This window comes from Phaseolus vulgaris, chromosome 1, assembly GCF_051622355.1.
Source record: "Phaseolus vulgaris cultivar YP4 chromosome 1, ASM5162235v1, whole genome shotgun sequence".
In the NCBI taxonomy this organism is placed as follows: Eukaryota; Viridiplantae; Streptophyta; class Magnoliopsida; order Fabales; family Fabaceae; genus Phaseolus; species Phaseolus vulgaris.
This window is the reverse complement of record NC_143498.1, coordinates 50939846-50962469: the sequence shown is the minus strand read 5'-3', so window position 1 is coordinate 50962469 and position 22624 is coordinate 50939846. Positions and strand designations below refer to the sequence as shown.

Below are 22624 nucleotides of genomic sequence, written 5' to 3'. Positions count from 1 at the left end.
ACATAGAAAAAGCTGATTAATGATTGTGCTATGTTGGAAGTTCCTACATTGCTGGTCGCGTCGTTGTAGTATCTGAAGGATTCTCAATTCCATTCTATAGCCACAACAAGCCATTAATGAATCTTCAAAACCTGTCGGTAATAATAAAAACTGGTATACCAGAACAATGACAACCCAAACTAATGAAAAATCTCACCAAAATAAAATTAATGAAAAAAATATTATACATCAATTTTGTTACATCTTTTTTACAAAGAAGAGCGAAAAAAGAAAAAAAAGAAGAGCGAGATAAAATAAATTATGCAATGAGAAAGTTTTGGGAAAAATGATAATGTAAAAAAAATATAAAAATAGATTATCTAATATTTTTTTGTCCAGGTCATTTAACTATCGTGTCCCTATTTTATTATGCTAAATGATTTTGATAAATCAAAATTTAATATTATAATAATTTTACTATTATATATTTATTTGAATAATATATGCATTTTATTTTTTATATTTAACCAATATTAATAAATTATAGATTTGTATTGAAGAAAAGATAGAGAAAAAAAAGTGTATTGTGATTAGTACTGTATCTAATATTTTTAGTAAACAAGTAGTTTATTTTGAAACCCTAAACCCGGTAGTTGGCGCACAATACCACATATTCGTTCGTAAGTGTTTCTATTCACAACAAAACTCTTTCGTGGATAAAATAATGGAGACACCCTTCTTAGCAAAATGAAAAAGTCTCACCATAGATAAATATGATGGTACCACAATACCACATATTCGTTCCTAAGTGTCTCTATTTACATCAACACTCTTTCATGGATGAAATAATGGAGACACCCCTCTAAGCAAAATGAAAAAGTCTCAACACGTTATTGCATAATTTGGAATGCAATTTACAACTAATCGATCCATATCACCTAACATCAATCAGGCCGGCAGATACAAGTGATACTGATGGAAAAAGAAGAAATTATTATGTAGTCATAGTGTGATGTATTAACTCTGAATCATTATTGTTTATTGTATAATAAAGAACACAATAGACTTCTTCACGAATTCATATTTGAGGGGTCCAACACAAATTCACACTTATGATGGAAGGTCTTATTTTCCCTCTATCATAAACGATTACTCTTAGGGGTGTGAAATTTGTATATTGAAAAGTAAGAGCAAGACTTTTCACATATTTAAGGAGTGACACACCATGAATCCATGATCCATAATAAAAAAAAAACAAACTTAAAATGTTTAGAATTGACAATGAATTGGAATTTCTATCAAAATAATTTAATGAGTTTTGCAAGGAAGAAGTATAAGGAGACATAAGATATTGTAGATACACCTCAACAAAATTGTCTTGCTGAAGTGATGAACATAACCATTTTAGAGCGGGTAAGGTGTATGTTATTGGGAGTTGGTTTTCCTAAATCCTTCTAGGGAAAAGTCGCAAACAGTGCGATCTATCTGATAAACAAGACTCCATAGTATATTATGAAGTTTAAGACTCTCGTGGAGGTATGAAGTGAAAACAACAAATTATGATAATTTAAAAGTGTTTGGTGGTTTGACATTTGCACATGTCAAGAAGGATAAACTGAAAGCACGAGCAGAGAGATGTATCTTCATTGATAGACTCAACGGTGCTAGCTAGAATAGGATGTCTAGCTTATGCAGCAAACATTATCTTTCTATTGCTTCTGGAGTGTTTGTTCATCTCTTTATTCTTGGAGATTCTTAATGTGGTTTGGTTTATGTAAAAGGGTTGGGATATCCCTTTTGTATCTCTCTTAATTTAATTTCATTCTTTGCTGATAAAAAATAAAAATAAAAAATTGATAGACTCAACGGGTAAAGGGGTATAGGCTCTAAAGATTGAAACTTGGGAAAACTAGATGTTTCGTAAGTAGGGACATCACATTCAACGAGACTCGAAGGGCTATGATATGCATACATCCAAATAAAAGCAAGAAGAAAGCTCACGTTGAGGCAGAGTTTTTTTGTTGTTGGAACTACAAGGGTTAGACAGTGAAGCATAAAATGACGAGAATCAACCTTCTACTTCTCACTCTAGAAGGTCAGGATGGGTAAATTTGAACTCCAACTATCAACTTATGCATGATAAAGTGGAGGACAATCAAACCAACACAATGATTTGGATACATTGATCTTATCTGCTACACTTTTACTACAAATGAAGTGATAGAAGGTTTAGAGCCTAGAAGCTTAAGAGAGGCAATAGGAAGTGTAAGAGGTCAGTAGTGGCAGTGTGCCATGGAAGAGGAAACTGAATCTTTGAAGAAGAACCACACATAAAGTGGTTGGATGCGAGTGGTTATTTAAAAAGAAGGCATATTAGGCATGGAGAAAGATATCAACTTGAGACTGATGACGAAAGATTTTACACAAGTTTGAGGGGATAAACTATAATGAAATCTTCTCACCTGTGGTAAAAAAAACTATTGATGAGGATTTTGATGTCAACTGTTAACGACTACAATCTAGTATTGGAACAACTAGACCCTAAAACAACTATTCTACATGAAAACTTGGAGGAGACCATCTATATCTAATAGCTTGAGGGGTTTGTTGAAGATCACACAAAGGTGTCTCTTGTAAAAATCAATATATGGCTTGAAACAAAGTCCCAACAATAGTAGGAGATTTGATGTTCTCCTTAGGCAAATGAGGTTCCAAAGGAACAATTATAATAGTTACATTTACATCCTAAAAAGAAAAGAAATGAGTGCGTTATTCTTGCTCTTGTATATAAATGATATGTTATAGCCAACCAATATAAAAATAAGATAAAAAAGCTCAAAGGAAAATTAAGCACATAATTTGAGATGAAAATTTAGTCCCAAAAGTTACTTGGATATATATATATATATATATATATATATATATATATATATATATATATGGATCAAACGGTTGAAATGTTATTCCTATCTCATCAAGGATATTTGAAGAAGGTTGTTAAGAGATTTAAGATACATAAACCAAAACTTGTGGATACACCTTCGGGTCATCACCACAAACATATATATTACCTAAGCCCTTAGTTTTGAGGAAGGTTAGAGGGAGATAAAGACTATTGTATATGCTAATGGAGTAAGGAGTATCATGTACGAATAATGTGTAGTAGACCCAATTTGGTGCTTGCTATTAGTGTGGTTAACAAGTTCATGATAGATCTTAGACATGCTTGTTGGGAGACTTTGAATTCGGTGCTCGTCTAGATTGGTGTATAAATGGTCCATCAATAGTAGAGAAACTATAAAAATGTTTGTAGATGCAAACTACGCAAGGAATATTGACACTAGAAAGTCAATTTCTATGTTTCTCTACAATTTGGTAATGCAGATTGTTCGAAAGCTAGCTTCCAATTAGTGGTGATTTTCTCTACTATTTAGGAAGAGTATATTACACTTATAGGAGGGATGAGACTATGTGGTTAAAAGAGATGATAAAAGAATTAGCTATTGTGTTGGACTATCTTGATATTCATTGTGATAGTCAAATTATCATACATCTAGTTGATCAACAAATATATAGTGAAAAAACCAAATACATTGATGTTTACATTTCATTAAAGACAATATTGAATTTGAAGAGATCAAGAATATGAAGGTAGTTTTGGAGGAGAATCTTACATATATATTTACGAACTCTATTATATGATGTTATGGTTTAACTATTTAAGGAATTTTCTGTTATTTATTTCCTTAATTCTACAGCTGTTCTCTTTCATTCTCATTTTGTGTTATTCTTGTTATTATTTAGCCAACACAAGACATCAATTACCATCTCATGAGAATAGAGTAGAATGTTCATTGAGATATGTAAAAATAAAATAATGACCATAAAACCACATAGGATTCTAGCAGTAATATCACAGCATCCATTTTCTCCATTAAGAAAGGATTAAAGTTCGATTTATCAATTACAGAGATAGTGAGATAGACAGGCAGCAAGCATTCCCGCTACACCCTCACACAACACAGAAGAATGAGACAACAAGAAGATGACATATGATCAGCAGAGTACTTAATCAAGCAAACTACAACTGAATCCACCATCTGAGAGAGTCAGCTTCTCAGCCTTTGTTACTGCATCTAGAGGGAGAGGAATAAAGCTTCGAGATGGTCCATAGAAATGAGGGAAGCTATTTGAACCATCCACAATTTCATAAATCAAACCATCACCAAGCTGAGGGATATCACAGAGGGAAAGTATTACATTAGAGCATTACACGCAAGCATAATTTGTGCCTGCAGGTGAGCCTCTTAATCCAAGGGCTTGCTTGGCACTTTTTATTACTGTTAAATATATATATAACTTCGAAAAAGCCATAATCCAGTTGTATATTTATTTCACTCTGTTTCATTGAATTAATGAAAGTAATTTGCAGAACAAAAATGTTATGTTCATCTTACAAAAAGCCATAATTTCCAAGAATGAGAATAAATTCCTAGGCCATTGAAAAGTATAGCGAAGAAGTACATGTAACCTTTTTAGCATCAATTTGAAGCAGGTAAAGTTCCAACTTGCTGTTGAAGAAAAATTTCTGGAGTGTTGGCCGAACCTGCAATAATATCTAATCGTAACTTCGTAAAACACTGAATCAATTGGAACTGCAACGTAAGCTTGCATCTGATTCCTATTACTAAAAAAAAAAAAAAAAAAAGTTGAACCGGAAAAATTACAAAAGCTCGAAAATTAACCTGGTCGAGCTTGCTGAAATGGATGAAACGGGAAGACTTGTCAAGCTCCCCACCGAAAGTGGATCCATTTTTCTGCAACTCCTCCCACTCCTGCGCGATACTGATTCTGTACACGAAATTACTCATCTTAACTTCAACTAACACAATCAGTTTTTCTTCGTTTTACAAATCCGTAACCGTCAGTGTCGTTTCGTTACACATAAATCCAAATGGGCCGGCCCATTTTACATTGGGTTGGGCTTCCTCTTTAAAACGACTCTTATTTCTTGTTATTACCTCTCATTTCTTGTAATTTCTTGTTTGCGTTGAAACTTGAGAAAGACCAGTGGTTGCTCCGAGTGCTTCAGAGGAGAAGTAATGGCTGCGATCGCGGGAACACACGTTTTTGGTGTTGTTAGTTTTCATCTAAGAGAAGGCGAAATGCCTTTTGCATCTTCTAGCTTAAGCCGCAAGCGTATTGGTGATTGTTCTCAGCGCAATGTGGTTCTAAGACGTAGAGGAAATACTGCGATTCTTCCCATAATCAGTGCCCAGAATATTCCAGGTACAAATGCACGTCTTCTTTATGACTCTTTCCATTACTACTGTTACTTAATTTGTTGCTTGAACTGTTCTCTTTCCCAGACTATGTTCCAGAATCCAAGTTCTATAAAGTTGAAGCCATTCTCAGGTTACAAAAACCGTTCTCTTTTGTGTGGCTTGGAGAGGGAGAGGTTTACTGTGTGATTAATTAGTTAAAGTGGATTTTTCTAGCTACCTGTTTATTTATTCGCTGATTTATTTTGTTGAATTTCTTGTTTCCAGGGCCTGGCGAGTCCCTCAGGTTTCTTCGGTATGATATTTATTTTTTTAGGGTTTAATTTATACACACTTTGGTTATAAACATTAAATATATTGTTGCACTTGCACGACATCCCTGCACTTTGTTTGGTACCCGTGTTTTGTTCAATTGGAGCCAAGAAGTTGGCAAAGAAGTTGGCAATTGGTGCAAGTTAAAAGGTGAATAATACTTGATTAATACTGATTATCTATGAAATGGGGCGTCCTCCTCGGAATGAGAGTGGTGCCTTTTTTTAGTTAACAGAGTGGTTGTTTGGATAACTGTTCTGAAAGTACTTTTGGGTGCTGATTGTACATTTTGGGAAGATTAGTCTTTGTATCTTTTATTCTGAATGTAGTTTTAGAAATGGTGCAACTGCTTTCCAAAAATGCTCTCTCAAATAGTTATTGGTTTGGTTGGCAAATATAAATATAGCACGTAGTTTTTGTTTTAAGTTTAGGGTTTAGGGTTTAAGTTATATTTACCAAGTTTATTTGTGTATATGCTGGTGCTAAATTTTAGTTTTCTTGATTGGAAGGGTTTGCTGAAAATGGGAATTCGCGGTGTCACTGTATCTGATGTCAGGGGCTTTGGTGCTCAGGGTGGTGCGAAAGAGAGGCAGGGAGGTAAGTAAGATGTAGCTTGTCTACAGGTACTTAAAAGCTGAATATTTCCCTCCCCATAAAGAAGACTCTTCTATATTAGGCTTCTGTGTAAAGTAAATACTGTGTATATCCAGTTCACCTTAAATTTAACTTAAAAGGCATTGTGATCCTGCATTGAGTAAATACTAAATACACCTTTATTCTTACTTCACAAATAAATTTGCTGTAGAGGATTTATTTTCTTTTGTCCTACATGTCTTTATTCCATTTTTTCATGTTGAAACTAAAAATCAGTAATCTTTTTTTAAGTTTGTAAACACAGTCCATAACTTATTTTAATCATCTGTAGTTCAAGAAATACATTCTTTTCCTTTCACTTGGTGTTATATACATGCTGTTATGCATATGGATCACATTACACCAGTGTCTTTAACTGATATGGTATTCTTCACAGGCTCTGAATTTTCTGAAGGCAATTTTGTTGCCAAAGTTAAAATGGAAGTAGTGGTGGAGAAGAACCAGGTATGCAGACACTTTGTACTAACTTTACTGCTTTCAAGACTATAGTTGACTTCCTTTTCTTATTAGTGCAATAATGCAAGGTGGAAAAAGAGTCATTTCGTAGTTACTGCTGGAACGCCCTCTAAATGACAATTTTCTCTGCAAAATATTCATATTAAAATGCTTACTTACTATTATCGTTAGTGAATGTGATTATGTCCATAACCATTGGATTTGATGCGCTAAATATTTCATCGGTTCTAAATCTGTTTGTCTATAGATTTGAATCTTATCCGGTTTCACGACCAGAACCATTGGGAAGAGATAAGCGCGAAATTTTTTTTTTTTCAATGGATATATGATAATTCCATTACCACTGGTCCGCGTTGTTCTGTCTCTCTTAATTTCTAGCTTCAGTAACTGGAGTGATCATTATCGTGTTTATGGATTTTAAAGAGATTAAAGAAAAACAGAATATTGTTTTTGTAACCTGAAAAAAATTGGCTCGAGAAGTTACAACAAGCACTTTCAATGTTCTTTTGATTTTCTTTTTCACATAAATAAGTTAGGAGACATTTCCAGAATGAAACTTAACCATACTTAAGGACCAACAAAAATGTTCAATTCCCGGATACATGTCTGTAGGTTGAGGCAGTGATTGACAAAATTATCGAGGAGGCAAGGACTGGGGAGATTGGTGATGGCAAAATTTTCTGTAAGACCTCGAAATCTATCTAATGGTGAATTATACATTGTGGTCCATTAGCATTTTTTTTATCTATTTGGATCATTGCCCATCTAGGGATATTAATGTGTCTATTTTAGTCAGTTAGGCTCATTTCTCGTACAAATATCACTCTTGTGTCCTCTGGGCAAACAGGTTATCCAGTGTTGAAATGTAGAATAGCATTTCCATTTTCAATGATTTGTTTTTTCTTCTCGCAACTGGGGGGCAAGAATAATAGTTTTATCAACGAAAATGAATTATGCTGTCTGAGACAACAAATTATGATTCTGTTTTCAAGCTAAAAATCTTTTCTTTTCCTTTTTTTGTATATTATGTATATGCCCTTGTCAGTTCTCACAGTTTAAGAACACAACCGGATGTGTTCTGGATATCAATAGTATAGAAAAGCGACCTTTTGACTTTTGGCTTTCACTTGTTCCTCTCGTGCCCTTTGTATTAATATATTAAATATTAGATTCCCTAGATTCGTGAATGATTAGATTTATAAGTATATAAGCATCTTGCCAAGTTCTGAATAGAAGATTTTGAGGCAATATGAATTGAACTCTAATTTCTAAATTCAACAAGTAAATGTAATGGCCTCAATATGAAATCACATATCTAATAGAACTTTGATTGTGCAGTGATCCCCGTCTCAGATGTTATAAGAATTCGGACAGGTAACCATTTTCTTCCAGGAGTTGTCAAAAAAAAAATCTTGGTCAGCATTTCTGATCAAGTTTTGAGTATAAAATTTTCAGGTGAACGTGGGGAGCGGGCAGAGAGGATGACTGGTGGGAGAAATGACATGTTATCTGCTCTATGACTAGTTGGAACGAAAGATCAACATTTGTAGTCATATTTTTCTCTTACCCTTTCCTTTTCCCTTGTAGAATAAGGAATGCATTGTGTGATGTTGTATGCTTTAATATAGTTTGCACTCGATTGTCTGAAGATGTGAAAAAATAATAAACAAATGCCGAGTTACTTCAATTGTCATATGACCCCAACTTGTATTAAGAAATATAGTTTAGATACATAGTAAATGATTTGCATTTTATTTTTATAAGTTTAAGTTGTTTAGGGTTTTATAAGACTGGAATTTGAAATAACTTAAAATAAAATGTTTCTTGTTAAATTAGACTGAAACATAATTTAATAAAGATTCAATTTTAGCTGTATAGAATTGAAACAACTTGATTTTAAGACATAATATTACAAATTTAATATTATTTATAATTAAATTATAAAATCAAACGTTTTATTGTATATATTAAAATTAATAACATTAATATAAATATAACATTATATTACGTAAAATATTATTGTTCATTCAATAAAAGGGCATAATTATTTAAAAGAATTTGATTCTCATAATATTTTAACATAAAAAAACATATTTATATTAATAAACACGAAAAATAACTCGTATAATCTTTATATTTATATTTATATTTATATTTAATTGTAATGTGAAAAATACAATAAATATTATAAAGCATAATTTCTAATATTATACAAATATTTGTATAATTTGATTAACAAATTTAAAAAATAATTAGAAGAAAGGATGATAAGCAAAGTAATGAATTTTTTTTATTAGAGAATTTGAGACCATCCAAACGCCAAAACACAACAACAACATCAGATCATTTACTAAACGCTGCCCCGAAACATCAACACAACAACAACCACCACCTCAGATCTCATCTCAATTTCCTCAACACAACTTTCTTTGTCATATCTCCAAGGCAAGTCCTTCTTTTCTCTCTCACATTTTTCATTATCGTTTTAATTCTCAAACGGTCACCTTCTCGATCCGTGTAGCAATTAACGGTTCCGCCTCCATCTGCGACGTATATTCTCTCATAACTTTTCAATCTTTCATCTTTTTTTTTTTCCAATTCCAATTTGCAGCTTTAATTAGGGTACCGATGTTGTTTTAAGGTTTGTGTTTGGGATTTTTTTTTTCAGAATAGTTGAAAATGGGGCTCTCATTCACCAAGCTTTTCAGTCGGTTGTTTGCGAAGAAGGAGATGCGTATACTTATGGTCGGTCTCGACGCCGCCGGTAAGACCACCATTCTCTACAAACTCAAGCTCGGAGAGATCGTCACCACCATTCCCACCATTGGTATATCTCTCTCTTTCTTTTACTTTCTTTTTTTCTTCCAATTTCTTTCCCTCAATTAAATCAAATTTAAATTACGCACTCATCAATAAACGTGACAATAAAATAAAATGCAAAAGAATGGAAAAAAGAAAGGATGCGGTTTTTGTTAATGTGTAACGTTTGGTGTAGGGTTTAATGTGGAAACTGTGGAATATAAGAACATCAGCTTCACTGTCTGGGATGTTGGTGGCCAGGACAAGGTATTTCTTTTTCATTTTACTTTCGTTACCTTTGTCTATAATATACTGATGTCATGTCGTGATGGAATGCTTGTTAACGATTTAGAACGGTTTCATTCCTTACCTTTGAGAGAGAAAGCATTAATTCTAATGCTAGTAATTTTGTGGGGAATAATAATTTGATGCTACCAGGCTTACAATCTCTCCATTACAAGACAGACGTGATTCAAAATCTATATTTTGTTTGCGGGTGCATTTGATTGGTTTTGTAATACTTTTTTTTTTTCATTTCTAATAGAGCTGGCAATACATTATTCTGTGAGTACATTTATTAATTCTGTCTCTCTTTTTTAGTGTATGTCATCTTTTGCTCGGATCCAGTGCTGTAGCAAGATCTGGCTACGGTGCTGAACATCTAGCTTGTTATGGAGTAGATTTCTATATATATATAGCTTAAATTGTCCAACATTTGCCCTCCTCTGTTATATATTTTTATCTCAGAATTATTAGGAAAAAAAATGTATCGATACAGTAGTGAACTTTGACACGTGTTTCCTGCTAGATCCGTCCTCTGTGGAGACATTACTTCCAAAATACCCAAGGTCTTATATTTGTGGTTGATAGCAATGACCGAGATCGTGTTGTGGAAGCGAGAGACGAGCTGCACAGGATGTTGAATGAGGTAACAAAATAGATAATACCCAATGATTGAATGTGAGAGTTTGGTTTATTTTAGAGGACTTACTTTGCTAGATTAATTTTGTGATTTCTCTTGTATGGCTTTAATTTTTATCAGGATGAGTTGAGAGATGCTGTGCTTCTTGTTTTTGCAAACAAGCAAGATCTTCCAAATGCTATGAATGCTGCCGAAATAACTGATAAACTTGGTCTTCATTCTCTCCGTCAGCGTCACTGGTAATATAAAATATTTCTGTCAGCGGTTTACTTGTCTATTGAAATCCCCTGTCTCCTTTCTCCACTGACCATGTTCTTCACGTGCAGGTATATCCAGAGCACATGTGCCACATCTGGTGAAGGACTTTACGAAGGACTTGACTGGCTCTCAAACAACATTGCCAACAAGGTTAATGCAGAATAATTCTAAATATAGATTCGCAGATTTCATATGAAGGCCTTAACTAATTGTTTTTCTTTTAATTGATTTGTGATTGCAGGCATAGTGATTTATCATTTGTGGATTGCTTCAAGTTTGGTTGAGTTTATAGCGATTGTGACTTCCGATGTTTGATGCGGTTACCTTGTTTAGAATCTTTCATCTGATCTAGCATGTATTAATTTGTCTTTGATAAAGAACAATATATTTACAACCTAATATCAAAATAATTTGCATTTTTTTCCAGTATATCCAAAAGACACTGTTCTTTTCTTACCCATTGTTTTTAGAAGTCAATTTTTCCTATGGTGCCTGGATACTACCACACGAATGACAATTTTTAAAATTTATGAATTAGTGAAAGTGTAGGTTATAATTTATGAAGGGTTTAAGATTTGAAATTTGTTTTTATGTATAAATTTTTAGATTATGTAAATATATCAATATTAATAAAATTATAGACTATATAATATATAAAAAAAATAGTATTACATGTATTTAAATTTAAATAAATGCATAAAATTAAAATGAATACCAATATTATTATATTTGAAAAATAGAAACCAAAATCACTATTCCTTCTTGTCCGATATTTTTGCACTAACAAATTATTTCAAGTATATTGGTTTCATGGTTTCTTTTGTGAGCTCAAACAACATATCTTTATTGATTGTGTTGTTTGTCTGTTTTTGGAACAACTTATGTTATTTGACTTACTAAAAACAATCTTTCATTTATTAAGAACTTTTCAACCATTTTGAATGAAATTAATATTTGTGTTTAATGATAATTGATGTGTGCTTCTTTTGCTCTTTTTTTTTCTAGATAATTAGACTTGTCACTACAAGAAAATAATCATGAAATAAAAACCAATCATGAAATAGAAACCAATTTTAGAGACAAAAAATAATTAGTTGTTATAATGACTAAATTAGAGACAATTTTAGAGATTAAATAAAATTTTAGTTTCTAAATTAGTTTATATTATTGTTAAATAATTTTTAAATTGGTATCTAATTAACTACCAAAGTTTTAACTACCAATTATCTAATTAAATTGCCACGCTATTTTTTGGCAACTCCAAATCTATCACTATCAAAGAACTCCTCCATCAAATATACACTAAATCAAGTTCCCACAAAAAAATTTGGATCAAAAATTAATTTCTATCTATTTTTAATGAATTTTACAATATTGTTTGTTTGTCTCAATCATGCAAACCAAACACCTTGCTTTGTTTTTAGTGATGATAACTTACCTTGTTCGTCTATCTTGTGTCTCAAGACCTATTGTATGCCTATTACATTACTATTAACTAATCAACACAAACATTCAAATATTTATTAAAAAATTTAAAATTATGTTGGAGATGTTGGCGATGTGTGGACGTGCAGAGGTGAAGGGTTGGCACGCATTCTCAGCATCAACGCATATATTATCAAATTAAAAACTTTCTAAATAAAAATTGCACAGGACTCAGAACCAACCAAGACGTTGTAATCACAAATTCATTAAAAACAATAAAGAGTATTTAAACCCTAACCTAGCGGGAAAAAGTTGTGCGAATGAGCGGTGGTAAAACGGAACAGAACTAGCAACAACGTTCTCCTTCAGTAGTAGCGAGCTGTTGCAGGAGGAAGGGAGGCAGGCCGCACAACCTTAGGGTTCGTCATGCGGTGCAAGCGCAAGAGGGGTGGTGAGTTTGAGGACGGTTGATGAAGCAATGCCTAGTGCATCGCAGGGGCGGCGGATTTAAGGGCGGGTGGTACGGTCAAACGTGCAATGAAGGTGAAGGGAGAAGATAAGTGAGAGTGAGGAAGGTGAAGGTGAAGGGAGTGAGAGGAAAAAGATGAAGTGAGTGGAGAGAGTGAGAGTGAAGGGAGCCCACGTGGAAAAAAGCGCTCCATAGCCATATATAACGATGGTTCAATAAGGATTTGTCGTTAAAAACACCGAAAACACATATAACGACGGTTTAGCAAGGAACTGTCGTTAAAAACACTGAAATTTTGTCAAAAACTACAAAAATGTCACCGCCTCTTTTATAACGACTGTTCTTTACGAAACGTTTTTATAGAGAGTCGTAGAATTCATATTTTGTAGTTGTAACATTTCATTATATGAGAATATTTGTAGCTTTTAAGTCCATAAGAGTGTATACTTTAGTACCATGTTTTAAACTATAAAAACCCACAAATGAAGTAACTGAAGTAACTGTGTGTATTCAACAGGAGACATATTTAGAAAATGAGTTAATTATCTATTGATTAAGTGTACTATGAGAATGTATCATTTTGTATATGTTTTAAATCCAATAGCTCACTTTTTGGATTAGGATCCAACTTTTTACAATTGATTTCACTTATCCTATATAGTGTCTAAACCCAATAACATATTTACTTCTGATGTGAATCTAACTCCCTCATAAGGTTTGGCATAAAGTGAGGTTGTTAGTGGTAGTATAGGCTCATTCTTTAGACATATATAAAAGATGTATTAAACCCTATTATCTTTTCATATTTCTTAAGGACAAATGGGTGCAAGGGAGTTGAAGGAACATTTGGTGCACTTCTAAAGGTCCTTGTTATTTTGGGTTCTTGTAACACTATTCTAGATGGGGTAAGTGGTATCACATATGTAATGTACATAGATTACTTACAACCTTTTGGTTATCAAGAAAGGAATTAGGTACTACACTTATTTTTGTGGGTGTTGTGACAGGTTTTTGAGTTTTTTTGTGTTCGAATTTTATTTGTAATCATCTTTTTTTTTCTGTTTTTGTTTTTTTACATTGTACATAGGTTGAAACACCATTAATGTTTCTATATTCAATATATTTTTTATTTAATATTATTTTTGTTATTGATATAAAAAAAACACTCATAATTTCTAATAATGATATAAAATAATTGTCACATAAAATTTGATATTAAAATGATTGTTTTATGTATTTGTGATAAATCATTAGTATCACTACTATATAGAATACACTAGTGACAATTAAATTATCACTGTCGTTTATATATGTGACATTTTATTATTATCACTATTATATAGAATTATTAGTGATAATTATTTTTGTCACAATAAAACTTAGTAGTACAATAATAACATGAGTACTAGTGACAATTTCATTATTGTCATAATGATATTAATAGTGACATATTTATAACATTTAATAATAAATATTTATATCATTAAAACTATTTTTTTTTTAGTAATTATTAACACAATAAGAATTTTTTTCAATAAAACAAGTTTACTAAGGCTTCATTACATAAACTCCTCTGTAACTTCAACTACACCAATCATTGTTAATCTGATAAAGTGTTTCTTTTATAATTAATTTGCAAGAAATCAAGTCGACAAATTTAGAAATAGAAATCAGAATAAAAATTGAAAGGAAGGTATATAAGACAGCATTGATTTATGTTGAGTAAATTGCATACCTTAACCTTTTAGTGTCATGGAGGATTGATTTATGTGGAGTAAAAGATTGTTGCAATAGCTTATTGTTACTCAGGACTAAAAGTCAGATTTAACTGTATTTAAAATCCTTTTCAGTAGTGTAATTGAATCTGACATAAAAATTGACAAAATTAGTTGTTCATATTGGTCAAGATTGCAATATAATAATTATTTGAGATTAGAATTTAACAAGAATCATGAACTCCTCAATAGTTTCGTTTTTTCTCATCGTGAACTCCTCAGTAGTTTCATTTTCTGCTCATCATGAACTCCTCGTCTAGAAAAACTATTGTCTTTTTGGTTTTTTTTCAACTAAGAAACTCAACTCAGTAATATGAGAGTTTTGTCATCTTGATTTTCTTTAAAACATCAATTCCTATTTCATGACACTAAGGTGTGAGCTGCGGAACAAAATGATGTTTTTGTCTACATATGATATTCAGCATAACCACATTATGTGTGATAACCGTATGGTTGTTATTCCTAGAATTCAAATTATCACATTAAAAATTTTATTAGATAAAATCTCAATTAGGATGAATATGGTAAGATGAGAAATAACTTTAAATACTACAATCTACCATCATGTAAGGCTTATGAGAAATTTGTCCAACATTTATTCCTTGGATGTAAACTTGCAGGAAGTGTATGGAATAAATGTTAGAACTGACTCGTACAACATGATGATCTTAAATGTCACTTTGAACAATTTGGTATGAAAGGGGTTATGGATTGCAATAATCTGGAGTATATGGATCATAGAAATAGACTCATTTTTAAACATAGGAAGGTGGATGCGGAGAAAGCTTTTTATTTGGTCCAACTAAAGACTTGGACTTGGTTGTCATCTAAAATATCTCTTTTAGTTATTCTTACTTTGATTGGTTGTTGAATCCTTACATCTGCTTAAAAATCTTAAGGTTATTTGTTTGGCTTTGTTGATTCAAGCTTATTGGAATACATTTTTATGTTATGTATTTGACTTGCAATGTTTAAATGAGTTTTTCTCTACTGATGGCTGAAAAAAGAATTTATAGACGATGTAGAGACAGGATAATCTGTAACTTTTAGTTTCTATCGCCAACAATACATCCTTAGAACATTGCTATTTTTTGGAAGTTCAAAGCTGTTATTCTAGTTGGATTATGATAAACTAATTAGAAGTTTTAGAGTTCTTCTGGTTTATTTTTTGGTTTAATTTTGCATAATTTTGACAACTAAAATCATGTCAATACTTAAGTTGTAAAGGTAAGGATTTGTTTTTTGGTTTGATTTTTATAATTCTGGCAACTAAGGTCATGTAAATATTTAAGTTGTAAAGATGAAGAATTAATGTAATCAGATATTGATAGGCTAAGTTTTGATGTATGCATATCTTGATATATTCTGATTTTTATTTTTTTAGAGTTATACATATACCTAATCTGTTTCATTATAATAGGATTCTGCTTCATTATATAATAGGGACTCTGCTTCGTTATAATACATATATAGATAATCCGTTTCATTATAATAGGGATTCTGCTTCCTTATATAATAGGATAGGGACTCTGTTTCATTATAATACATATATAGATAATTTGTTTCATTATAATAGGGATTCTGCTTCATTATATAATAGGGACTCTGCTTCGTTATATAATAGGGTAGGGACTTTGCTTCGTTATATAATACATACATACATAATCATATTTCTTCTGAGTTGTTATGCTTATATTTCAGAATTGGGGTCGGTCAACCCTTATACATACCTAAAAAAATATGAGACAAATTCACTGGTCTCCTAAACCAACAAATAGAGAGACAAACAAATCTACCACTATAAAAACCCGTACAATTTCAAAACTAGTACAAATACTGCTTCATTATATAATAGGACTCTACTTCATTCATTATGTTTCATTATAATAGGGATTCTGCTTCATTATATAATAGGACTCTAGGAACTCTGTTTCGTTATAATACATATGTACATAATCTGTTTCATTATAATAGGAACTCTACTTCATTATAATAGGAACTCTACTTCATTATATATTAGGACTCTACTTCATTCATTATGTTTCATTATAATAGGGATTCTGCTTCATTATATAATAGGGATTCTGCTTCGTTATAATACATATATACATAATCTGCTTCATTATAATAAGAATTCTGCTTCCTTAGGACTCTAGAAACTCTGCTTGGTTATAATACATATATAAATAATTTGTTTCTGGAATTGGACTGTTATAATACATATATAAATAATCATATTTCTTTTGAGTTATTATGCTTATATTCTAGAATTGGGGTCGGTCAACCTTATACATACCTAACAAAATATGAGACAAATTCACTAGTCTCCCAAACCAACAAATAGAGAGACAAACAAATCTACCACTATAAAAACCCGTACAATTTCAAAACTAGTACAAATACAAATCTAACTCGTATAAACTCAAAACCAACACAATACAATCTCTTTGCAACCACAACAAGGGGCAAAAAAAACAACAGAAGCTTAGAACAACAAACAACCCAACCGAAAGAATAACTCTTATAAAAGCTCACTTTATTGAAAACATACAAACCCTAGGATCAATGCACCACTCAGGGTAAGTAAAACTAGCAGAAACAGTTTTAGAAGTTACCCAAGACCAAGCTTTTAATTGTGCCAAAGTGAACACTTCCGAAGGATTGATCACCCCTCCTTAGAAAATATGTTTATTCATGTGCTTCCATAATTCACTAACTACAACCATTCAAACACAATTCCAAACTACATTAACATGGACAGGAGCATTTAGCAGATTTAAATGCAAGAAGTGAGTTGTTGGGACAACATGGTCAACCGACGCAATCCCTAACCATGTATAGCACTGATTCCAGACTAACCAAGCAATCCTGCAATAAAAAAACATGTGTTTTGTCGACTCCACAACCATCCTGCAAAAACTACATAGATTGGCATCCACCAAAACCCCACGCCTCTCCAAGTTAGCTTTTGTGGCAACTAACCAAGCAATTCTGCAATAAAAAAACATGTGTTTTGTCAACTCCACAACCATCCTGCAAAAACTACATAGATTGGTATCCACCAAAACTCCACGCCTCTCCAAGTTAGCTTTTGTGGCAATCGAATTAATCAACACCTTCCAAGCGATAATCTGTGCACACTTTTTCCCTCAACAGGGCCTCTTAAAAGAGCATAGGCAGATTTTACCGAGAAATCACTATCCTTACAGCCTTCGCAGAATTCAAGATAGTCGAAACTCGACTATATGAGCATAACAGAATACTCGACTAATTGCAGGAATTCAAGATAGTCGAAACTCGACTATATGAGCATAACAGAATATGACAAAGTTTTGATCATTTTTATCGGTAAATCTCATTCCTCTAGCATAACTCGACTAATTGCAGAATTCAAGATAGTCGAAACTTGACTATATGAGCATAACAGAATATGGCTAGGTTTTGATCATTTTTATCGGTAAATCTCATTCCTCTAGCATAAGAAAGTACTCCTATTTCTTAAATACTGATTAAAAAAAATACTCTTATTAAATTTTTTATTAAAAGAAATAATAATCTAATAGGAACTCTAATATAGAATTCTGCTTCATTATAATACATACGTAATTCTTCATTACATATACATGGGATTAGGGATAGAGAATATACGATGTTTATTTCATTTTATGTACATAATCTACTTCCTTATTGAGAAAAATTTATTTCATTCCATCTGAATAAAAAAGAAAAATCAACTCCCAAAAGCTACTAAATTTTGAAAAAGTTATATAGAGATTATATAATGTTTTTTTAACAGTTCTAACTTCATTGTAATTATTGTTAGGTACTCAGTAGAAGTAATATAATTCATTTGACATTTTAACATAGTTGAATATCTTGATCCAATACACATATGTTACAAGAGATTTGTATACCTTTTATCTTGCTTGTTCTACTAAACCCTTGCTTCAACACGGGGGACAGATGAAACGTGATGTCAGTTGCCCAAATCATTTCACTTTTGTTAAGAAGAAGGTTTCAAACCATTCCTCACCACAGATCTTATTGTACTTCATCAAGCAATGTATATTCCAAATAGAGTTATCACAAGAAAAAAAAATTATAATTTCACACTAAAGGGACAAGGGTTTCTGACCATTAAAATTGACATACATTTTGCCATCATCATTAAGCATTGCCCTAAAAGTATTACAATGGCAAAGTTCATACAAGAAAAGGTAGCAGCAAAACTATACATAATGAACACATTCCTGTAAACAAACACCAGATCCAGACAAAGACCTTTAACAGACCTAGATAAAAAATAAAAAAATAAAGATCTTTTAGAAAATAAAATACATATAGAAGTTGTCGAGGTTCTCTCAGAAGCAAGGCACGATCAGTCCCTGAATCTACAGGGAAAAGAAAAAAAAAGAAATTAGACCTTAAAGTCTTCCACATACTCCTTATCAAATTCTTTTTGAAATTCTTGTTTTGTTTTTCATTTTTTTAATTTGTTTTTTTTGTCCCCATTTGATCCTGAACAACGTATGTATTTCAACCTAAGCTGCTGAAGGTGCAGCGAGTACTCGTTGAACAACAACCTTTGATAGATGCCCCATCGGTTCCAATGGTTCCAGGTCAACATCATCCACTGGAGTTTCACTTGCACATAATGGTTTGTAGTCAAGAGAAACATCATTGTAGATGTCCCACCATTTATGCACCAGCATCTTTATATCCTCCCTCTGCATATTCTCTTCTTGTCCAGTATATCTCCAAGGTTTCGACCCCTACAAAAATTCCAAAAAATAACCATTTCAAAATGATTCATTAATTAAATTCTAATTATATGTTCATTAATTAACCTCTATGTTGCATAATTCTAATTATATGTTCATTAATTAACCTCTATGTTGCATTAGACCAAGATTTAGTGCCATACCGCTGCACAGTAGTGAACAACCTTGACTTCCTCAAGGTTAACATTTTCTGGGTGGCGCCAAAGCATGGCGAGGACAAGGTTGTAGGACACAGGAATTGGTTTGTAAATGTTCTTGAAATACATGTTCAAGAAGTCCTGTTCGGCAAAGGACGTGGGAGTAGTGACTTTCAGCGTTTTCAGTAGGTCATGATAAGTGACCATATTAGGTTCAAACAGGAACATGCCGGCGTTGAAGTAAAGAGCAGGAGGCTGGCCCAATTCGGTGGGCCACTGCACCTTCTCCGGACACTGCTGGCAGTACCCAGCCTTGTACTGAGGAGTGTGACTCCATGTCTTCTCACAGAAACAGTCCATCACAGCGTAAAAGTTACCATCTGGTAGGTCAAATAAGTGGTCTACGTTCTCAAATACCTGAATATCTCCGTCCAAATATATCATCTTACTGTATTCCACAAACTGTAATCACAGTAATACAATTTCAGTTAATTTTTACTTTAATTTGAAGTGTACAAGACTTTAATAGTCACAAAATTTGAAGTGTACCTCCCATATACGGAGCTTGGAGTAGTTGATGACGTAATAAGCCATTGCGAACTGTGTCTGATTTTCTGGCGGGTAAACAGGTTCAATCTCACGGACAATGCAGCCCTGCGACTTGAGGATCTCACGGTGCTCCTCCGGCACATCAGGGAGGACAGCCACCACCAATGGATACGCAGCTTTGACCTTTCGCAACCCTTTGATGAGACCAACCACTCCTTTGACGTAGTCACCATTCCCGGCAAGAAATGTGACGTAGGCACGCGGTGGCAGGATGGGAGGGCTGGTGAATGAGGCAGTAGATTTTGCAACGGTGGGGACAAGCTCTGGGGCCATGGTTGATGAAAGTAGTGGAGAGAGTGAGAGAATAGGAAAGAAGGTTATTGATGATGAGAGAGATGGTTTGATGGTGGTGGATGGAGAAGGTGAGGAGTGTATATATAAAGAGATGGAAGAGGTGGTGGGGATTTACAGTAGTGTCATTTCAGGAATTTGTGGCTACATTTCATCATGCATGTTAGGAGATCTAAACCTCTATGTTTGGCACGTGTCCAAGGGGGAATATCCAACGGTTAAAAATTGTTTGGGAAGGTTCTGGAAAGAGTAATGACCAAGCTGGTCATAGAAGACGCTGGAATAGGCTCGGATTCTAAAAGATTCTGGGGACTAGAGTGGTCATCTCTCTTTACATGCACAAAATTATATCACACCAAATAATTATAAATCACAAAATGCAAAAAAATAAAATAATATATATATATATATATTAACACGTGATAAAAAGTGTTCATCTAATAATGTTCTTACTATATAATGAGATAGAATGTTTAATAAATCTTTTTACCTTGTTAATAATATATATATATATATATATATATATATATATATTCAATTTCTATGATTTAAGAAAGAATATACATAAAAATTGAAAGTTTTTTTAGTATGTAATAATATTTTTTACATAAAAGTTAAAATATTTTTTTATTTTGATAAAAATTTATAAGTATTTCTATTATATGGTTATAATATTATAAAAATTGTTGGAAAAATTATAATTATATTTTATGTACACAGTTTTTTTTAAATGTGCATGTATTTTCACTGATGAAAAAGTTTAAAATTATTTATTTCATAGATATAAATTTCCAATATATGTATGTATGAAAACATTTTATGCATATTTTATTTTAGTCTTTATCATACAATGTTCATGTATAGTTGAACATGATTTTTGTTTCACTCCCACAAGTCAAACAATATCTAATCCTCAATATGATTTTGATCAAAGCAGTTTTTCTCCGTTAAAGTCTGGTTCAGATTAGACAAAAGTAATTACAAACTAAATTTTCTTCTCATAGAATTCTCTTAGTTTATTCTGAACTAATTATTTCACTTCTCAAATCACCAATAATTTTGCAGACAAAACAATATCCAACTTGTGTATGCTTTAATACATATTTTTTGTCTGAATTGAGAGTAATATTATTTTTCTATTTTTTTTCTACATTAATTTTGTACTTATAAATTAAAAATATTATTTGAATTTGCAATAAGGAAGAGAAGCATAAAAACAAACAAAAAAATGTAACAAAATAACAAGCAACCAAGGATGGTAGGTCACATCAAGAAGGCAAAAAAAGATTAAACTCTAGTTAGTTGGACCTTTGCTATGCATATGTGATCCCAAAAGGATCCATGGCATCTAATTCAAAGTTCACATGTCACCAAGGTGTGTAAAGTCACACTCACAAAAACAAGTAAACCAACACAAAAGTTACAATATATGAATGAAAAAACTATTAAATTAAAGAAACATTCCATTAACAACAAAATAATACATATTAACTTGATATTTTTGTAAGTATAATATTCAGAACATCTTAAAAATGAGGATGCAAAATAAACCTTCCTTCCCTTCATTAGACAGCAAGAGTCTTATACCTACTTTTCTTTTTCTAACTTTTATAAGTTCTATGTCAGGAAGAAGAGGTGTGCACCTCAACACCTGTAGGACCTTCATTTCCACGCAATGATGATGCATGATGCATGCATGCCTTCTCCTAATAGTTATGGTGTATGCAAATTGAATTCTCATAAAAGACATAATGCACTTATACAGATATATAATGATACTATGAAAGAGTTACATAAGGTCAATAACTTAATCAAAAGTTAATATATTATATTGGAAAATGGATATATGATGATAGCAAATAAAACTCTATTAAAATAATTTAGGTGTGTAAAAATTAAAAGAAGATATAATAATAGACAAAATAACAAATAATGGGAAAAAAACATTTTACTTTAAAGAAATAAGATATTTCCGCGTTGAAAAAAAATATTTCGATATCGGAAAAGAATATTAATAATGTGTGTTTTGATAAATAATGTTAATAGACTTTTTTTTATCATTTTAAGAGGATAATGAGAATTTGAAATGTTTCGTATTGTGTTTGGATAACAAATTAAAATTTTATCAAAATAGAATAATTAAATTATTTAAAATTGAAGAATTTTAAAATTGACCTAAAATGTAAGAATTTTAAAAGAATTGTATTATCAAATTCATATATATTTTCTTAATACTTCTCTTGTTGGCTTATTTGAGATTGAGATATTGTTAGTTTGATGGATGTTTGATTATCTTAATCATGACATTATTTTTTATAAATGTTCACAAAGTTTCTTTTAGACTAAAGTTGATGGTGTTTAATTGTAGGCTGACATCATCATGTTATTTTATTGTTAATGTGAATTAAAATTATTTTCCACATAATGTTAGTTAAGGTTTTTTTTTTTCATGTCAACATTAACTGTGTTTTCAAA

The 22624-nt window shown here is 32.0% G+C and overlaps 4 protein-coding genes across 10 annotated transcripts; 2 read left to right on the top strand and 2 right to left on the bottom strand.

Annotated features, from left to right (window-relative positions):
- Positions 1 to 3878: 3878 nt before the first annotated feature.
- LOC137814814 (dihydroorotate dehydrogenase) lies at positions 3879 to 4857 on the bottom strand. Of its 2 annotated transcripts, none has more exons than XM_068617731.1 (3): positions 4725 to 4857; positions 4511 to 4597; positions 3879 to 4209 (listed from the first exon to the last, which is right to left on the bottom strand). In XM_068617731.1, exons 1-3 carry the CDS (start codon positions 4848 to 4850, stop codon positions 4048 to 4050), a joined length of 375 nt encoding a protein of 124 aa, XP_068473832.1. In that variant the 5' UTR covers positions 4851 to 4857; the 3' UTR covers positions 3879 to 4047. The 2 variants fall into 2 exon arrangements, with proteins under 2 accessions (XP_068473832.1, XP_068473833.1); XM_068617732.2 differs by having other exon boundaries at positions 4511 to 4585.
- A 224-nt stretch (positions 4858 to 5081) lies between these two features.
- On the top strand, positions 5082 to 8370 carry GLB1 (nitrogen regulatory P-II-like protein). Of its 2 annotated transcripts, XM_068617725.2 has the most exons (8): positions 5082 to 5268; positions 5349 to 5394; positions 5529 to 5556; positions 6083 to 6170; positions 6604 to 6671; positions 7296 to 7365; positions 8022 to 8057; positions 8139 to 8370. In XM_068617725.2, the coding sequence occupies exons 1-8, from the start codon at positions 5082 to 5084 to the stop codon at positions 8201 to 8203; spliced, it is 588 nt and encodes a 195-aa protein (XP_068473826.1). In that variant the 3' UTR covers positions 8204 to 8370. The 2 variants fall into 2 exon arrangements, with proteins under 2 accessions (XP_068473826.1, XP_090149548.1); XM_090293422.1 differs by lacking the exon at positions 7296 to 7365.
- A 608-nt stretch (positions 8371 to 8978) lies between these two features.
- On the top strand, positions 8979 to 11091 carry LOC137814813 (ADP-ribosylation factor). 4 transcript variants are annotated; one of them, XM_068617729.1, is made up of 7 exons: positions 8979 to 9128; positions 9352 to 9510; positions 9679 to 9749; positions 10291 to 10410; positions 10525 to 10643; positions 10731 to 10812; positions 10904 to 11091. In XM_068617729.1, exons 2-7 carry the CDS (start codon positions 9363 to 9365, stop codon positions 10907 to 10909), a joined length of 546 nt encoding a protein of 181 aa, XP_068473830.1. In that variant the 5' UTR covers positions 8979 to 9128; positions 9352 to 9362; the 3' UTR covers positions 10910 to 11091. The 4 variants fall into 4 exon arrangements, with proteins under 4 accessions (XP_068473830.1, XP_068473828.1, XP_068473831.1 ...); XM_068617730.1 differs by having other exon boundaries at positions 9010 to 9233; XM_068617727.2 differs by lacking the exon at positions 10904 to 11091 and having other exon boundaries at positions 10731 to 10827.
- Positions 11092 to 18458: 7367 nt separating this feature from the next.
- Positions 18459 to 20223, bottom strand: GOLS1 (galactinol synthase 1). 2 transcript variants are annotated; one of them, XM_068617724.2, is made up of 4 exons: positions 19799 to 20223; positions 19256 to 19711; positions 18915 to 19103; positions 18459 to 18722 (listed from the first exon to the last, which is right to left on the bottom strand). In XM_068617724.2, exons 1-4 carry the CDS (start codon positions 20129 to 20131, stop codon positions 18693 to 18695), a joined length of 1008 nt encoding a protein of 335 aa, XP_068473825.1. In that variant the 5' UTR covers positions 20132 to 20223; the 3' UTR covers positions 18459 to 18692. The 2 variants fall into 2 exon arrangements, with proteins under 2 accessions (XP_068473825.1, XP_068473823.1); XM_068617722.2 differs by having other exon boundaries at positions 18629 to 19103.
- Positions 20224 to 22624: the final 2401 nt, after the last annotated feature.

Bases quoted from the DNA above. Each gene is read 5' to 3' on its own strand.
- LOC137814813 (XM_068617727.2), top strand. From the start codon at position 9,363: ATGGGGCTCTCATTCACCAAGCTTTTCAGTCGGTTGTTTGCGAAGAAG. The intron at 9,511-9,678 runs GTATATCTCTCT...CGTTTGGTGTAG, and splicing joins CACCACCATTCCCACCATTG to GGTTTAATGTGGAAACTGTG. The intron at 10,411-10,524 runs GTAACAAAATAG...AATTTTTATCAG, and splicing joins TGCACAGGATGTTGAATGAG to GATGAGTTGAGAGATGCTGT.
- LOC137814814 (XM_068617731.1), bottom strand. From the start codon at position 4,850: ATGAGTAATTTCGTGTACAGAATCAGTATCGCGCAGGAGTGGGAGGAG. The intron at 4,598-4,724 runs GTTAATTTTCGA...AGTTACGATTAG, and splicing joins ATTTCAGCAAGCTCGACCAG to ATATTATTGCAGGTTCGGCC. The intron at 4,210-4,510 runs GTTACATGTACT...GATATCCCTCAG, and splicing joins TTCAAATTGATGCTAAAAAG to CTTGGTGATGGTTTGATTTA.
- GOLS1 (XM_068617722.2), bottom strand. From the start codon at position 20,131: ATGGCCCCAGAGCTTGTCCCCACCGTTGCAAAATCTACTGCCTCATTC. The intron at 19,712-19,798 runs GTACACTTCAAA...CTGTGATTACAG, and splicing joins CCAAGCTCCGTATATGGGAG to TTTGTGGAATACAGTAAGAT. The intron at 19,104-19,255 runs GTATGGCACTAA...GAATTTTTGTAG, and splicing joins TTGTTCACTACTGTGCAGCG to GGGTCGAAACCTTGGAGATA.
- GLB1 (XM_068617725.2), top strand. From the start codon at position 5,082: ATGGCTGCGATCGCGGGAACACACGTTTTTGGTGTTGTTAGTTTTCAT. The intron at 5,395-5,528 runs GTTACAAAAACC...TCTTGTTTCCAG, and splicing joins AAAGTTGAAGCCATTCTCAG to GGCCTGGCGAGTCCCTCAGG. The intron at 5,557-6,082 runs GTATGATATTTA...CTTGATTGGAAG, and splicing joins GAGTCCCTCAGGTTTCTTCG to GGTTTGCTGAAAATGGGAAT.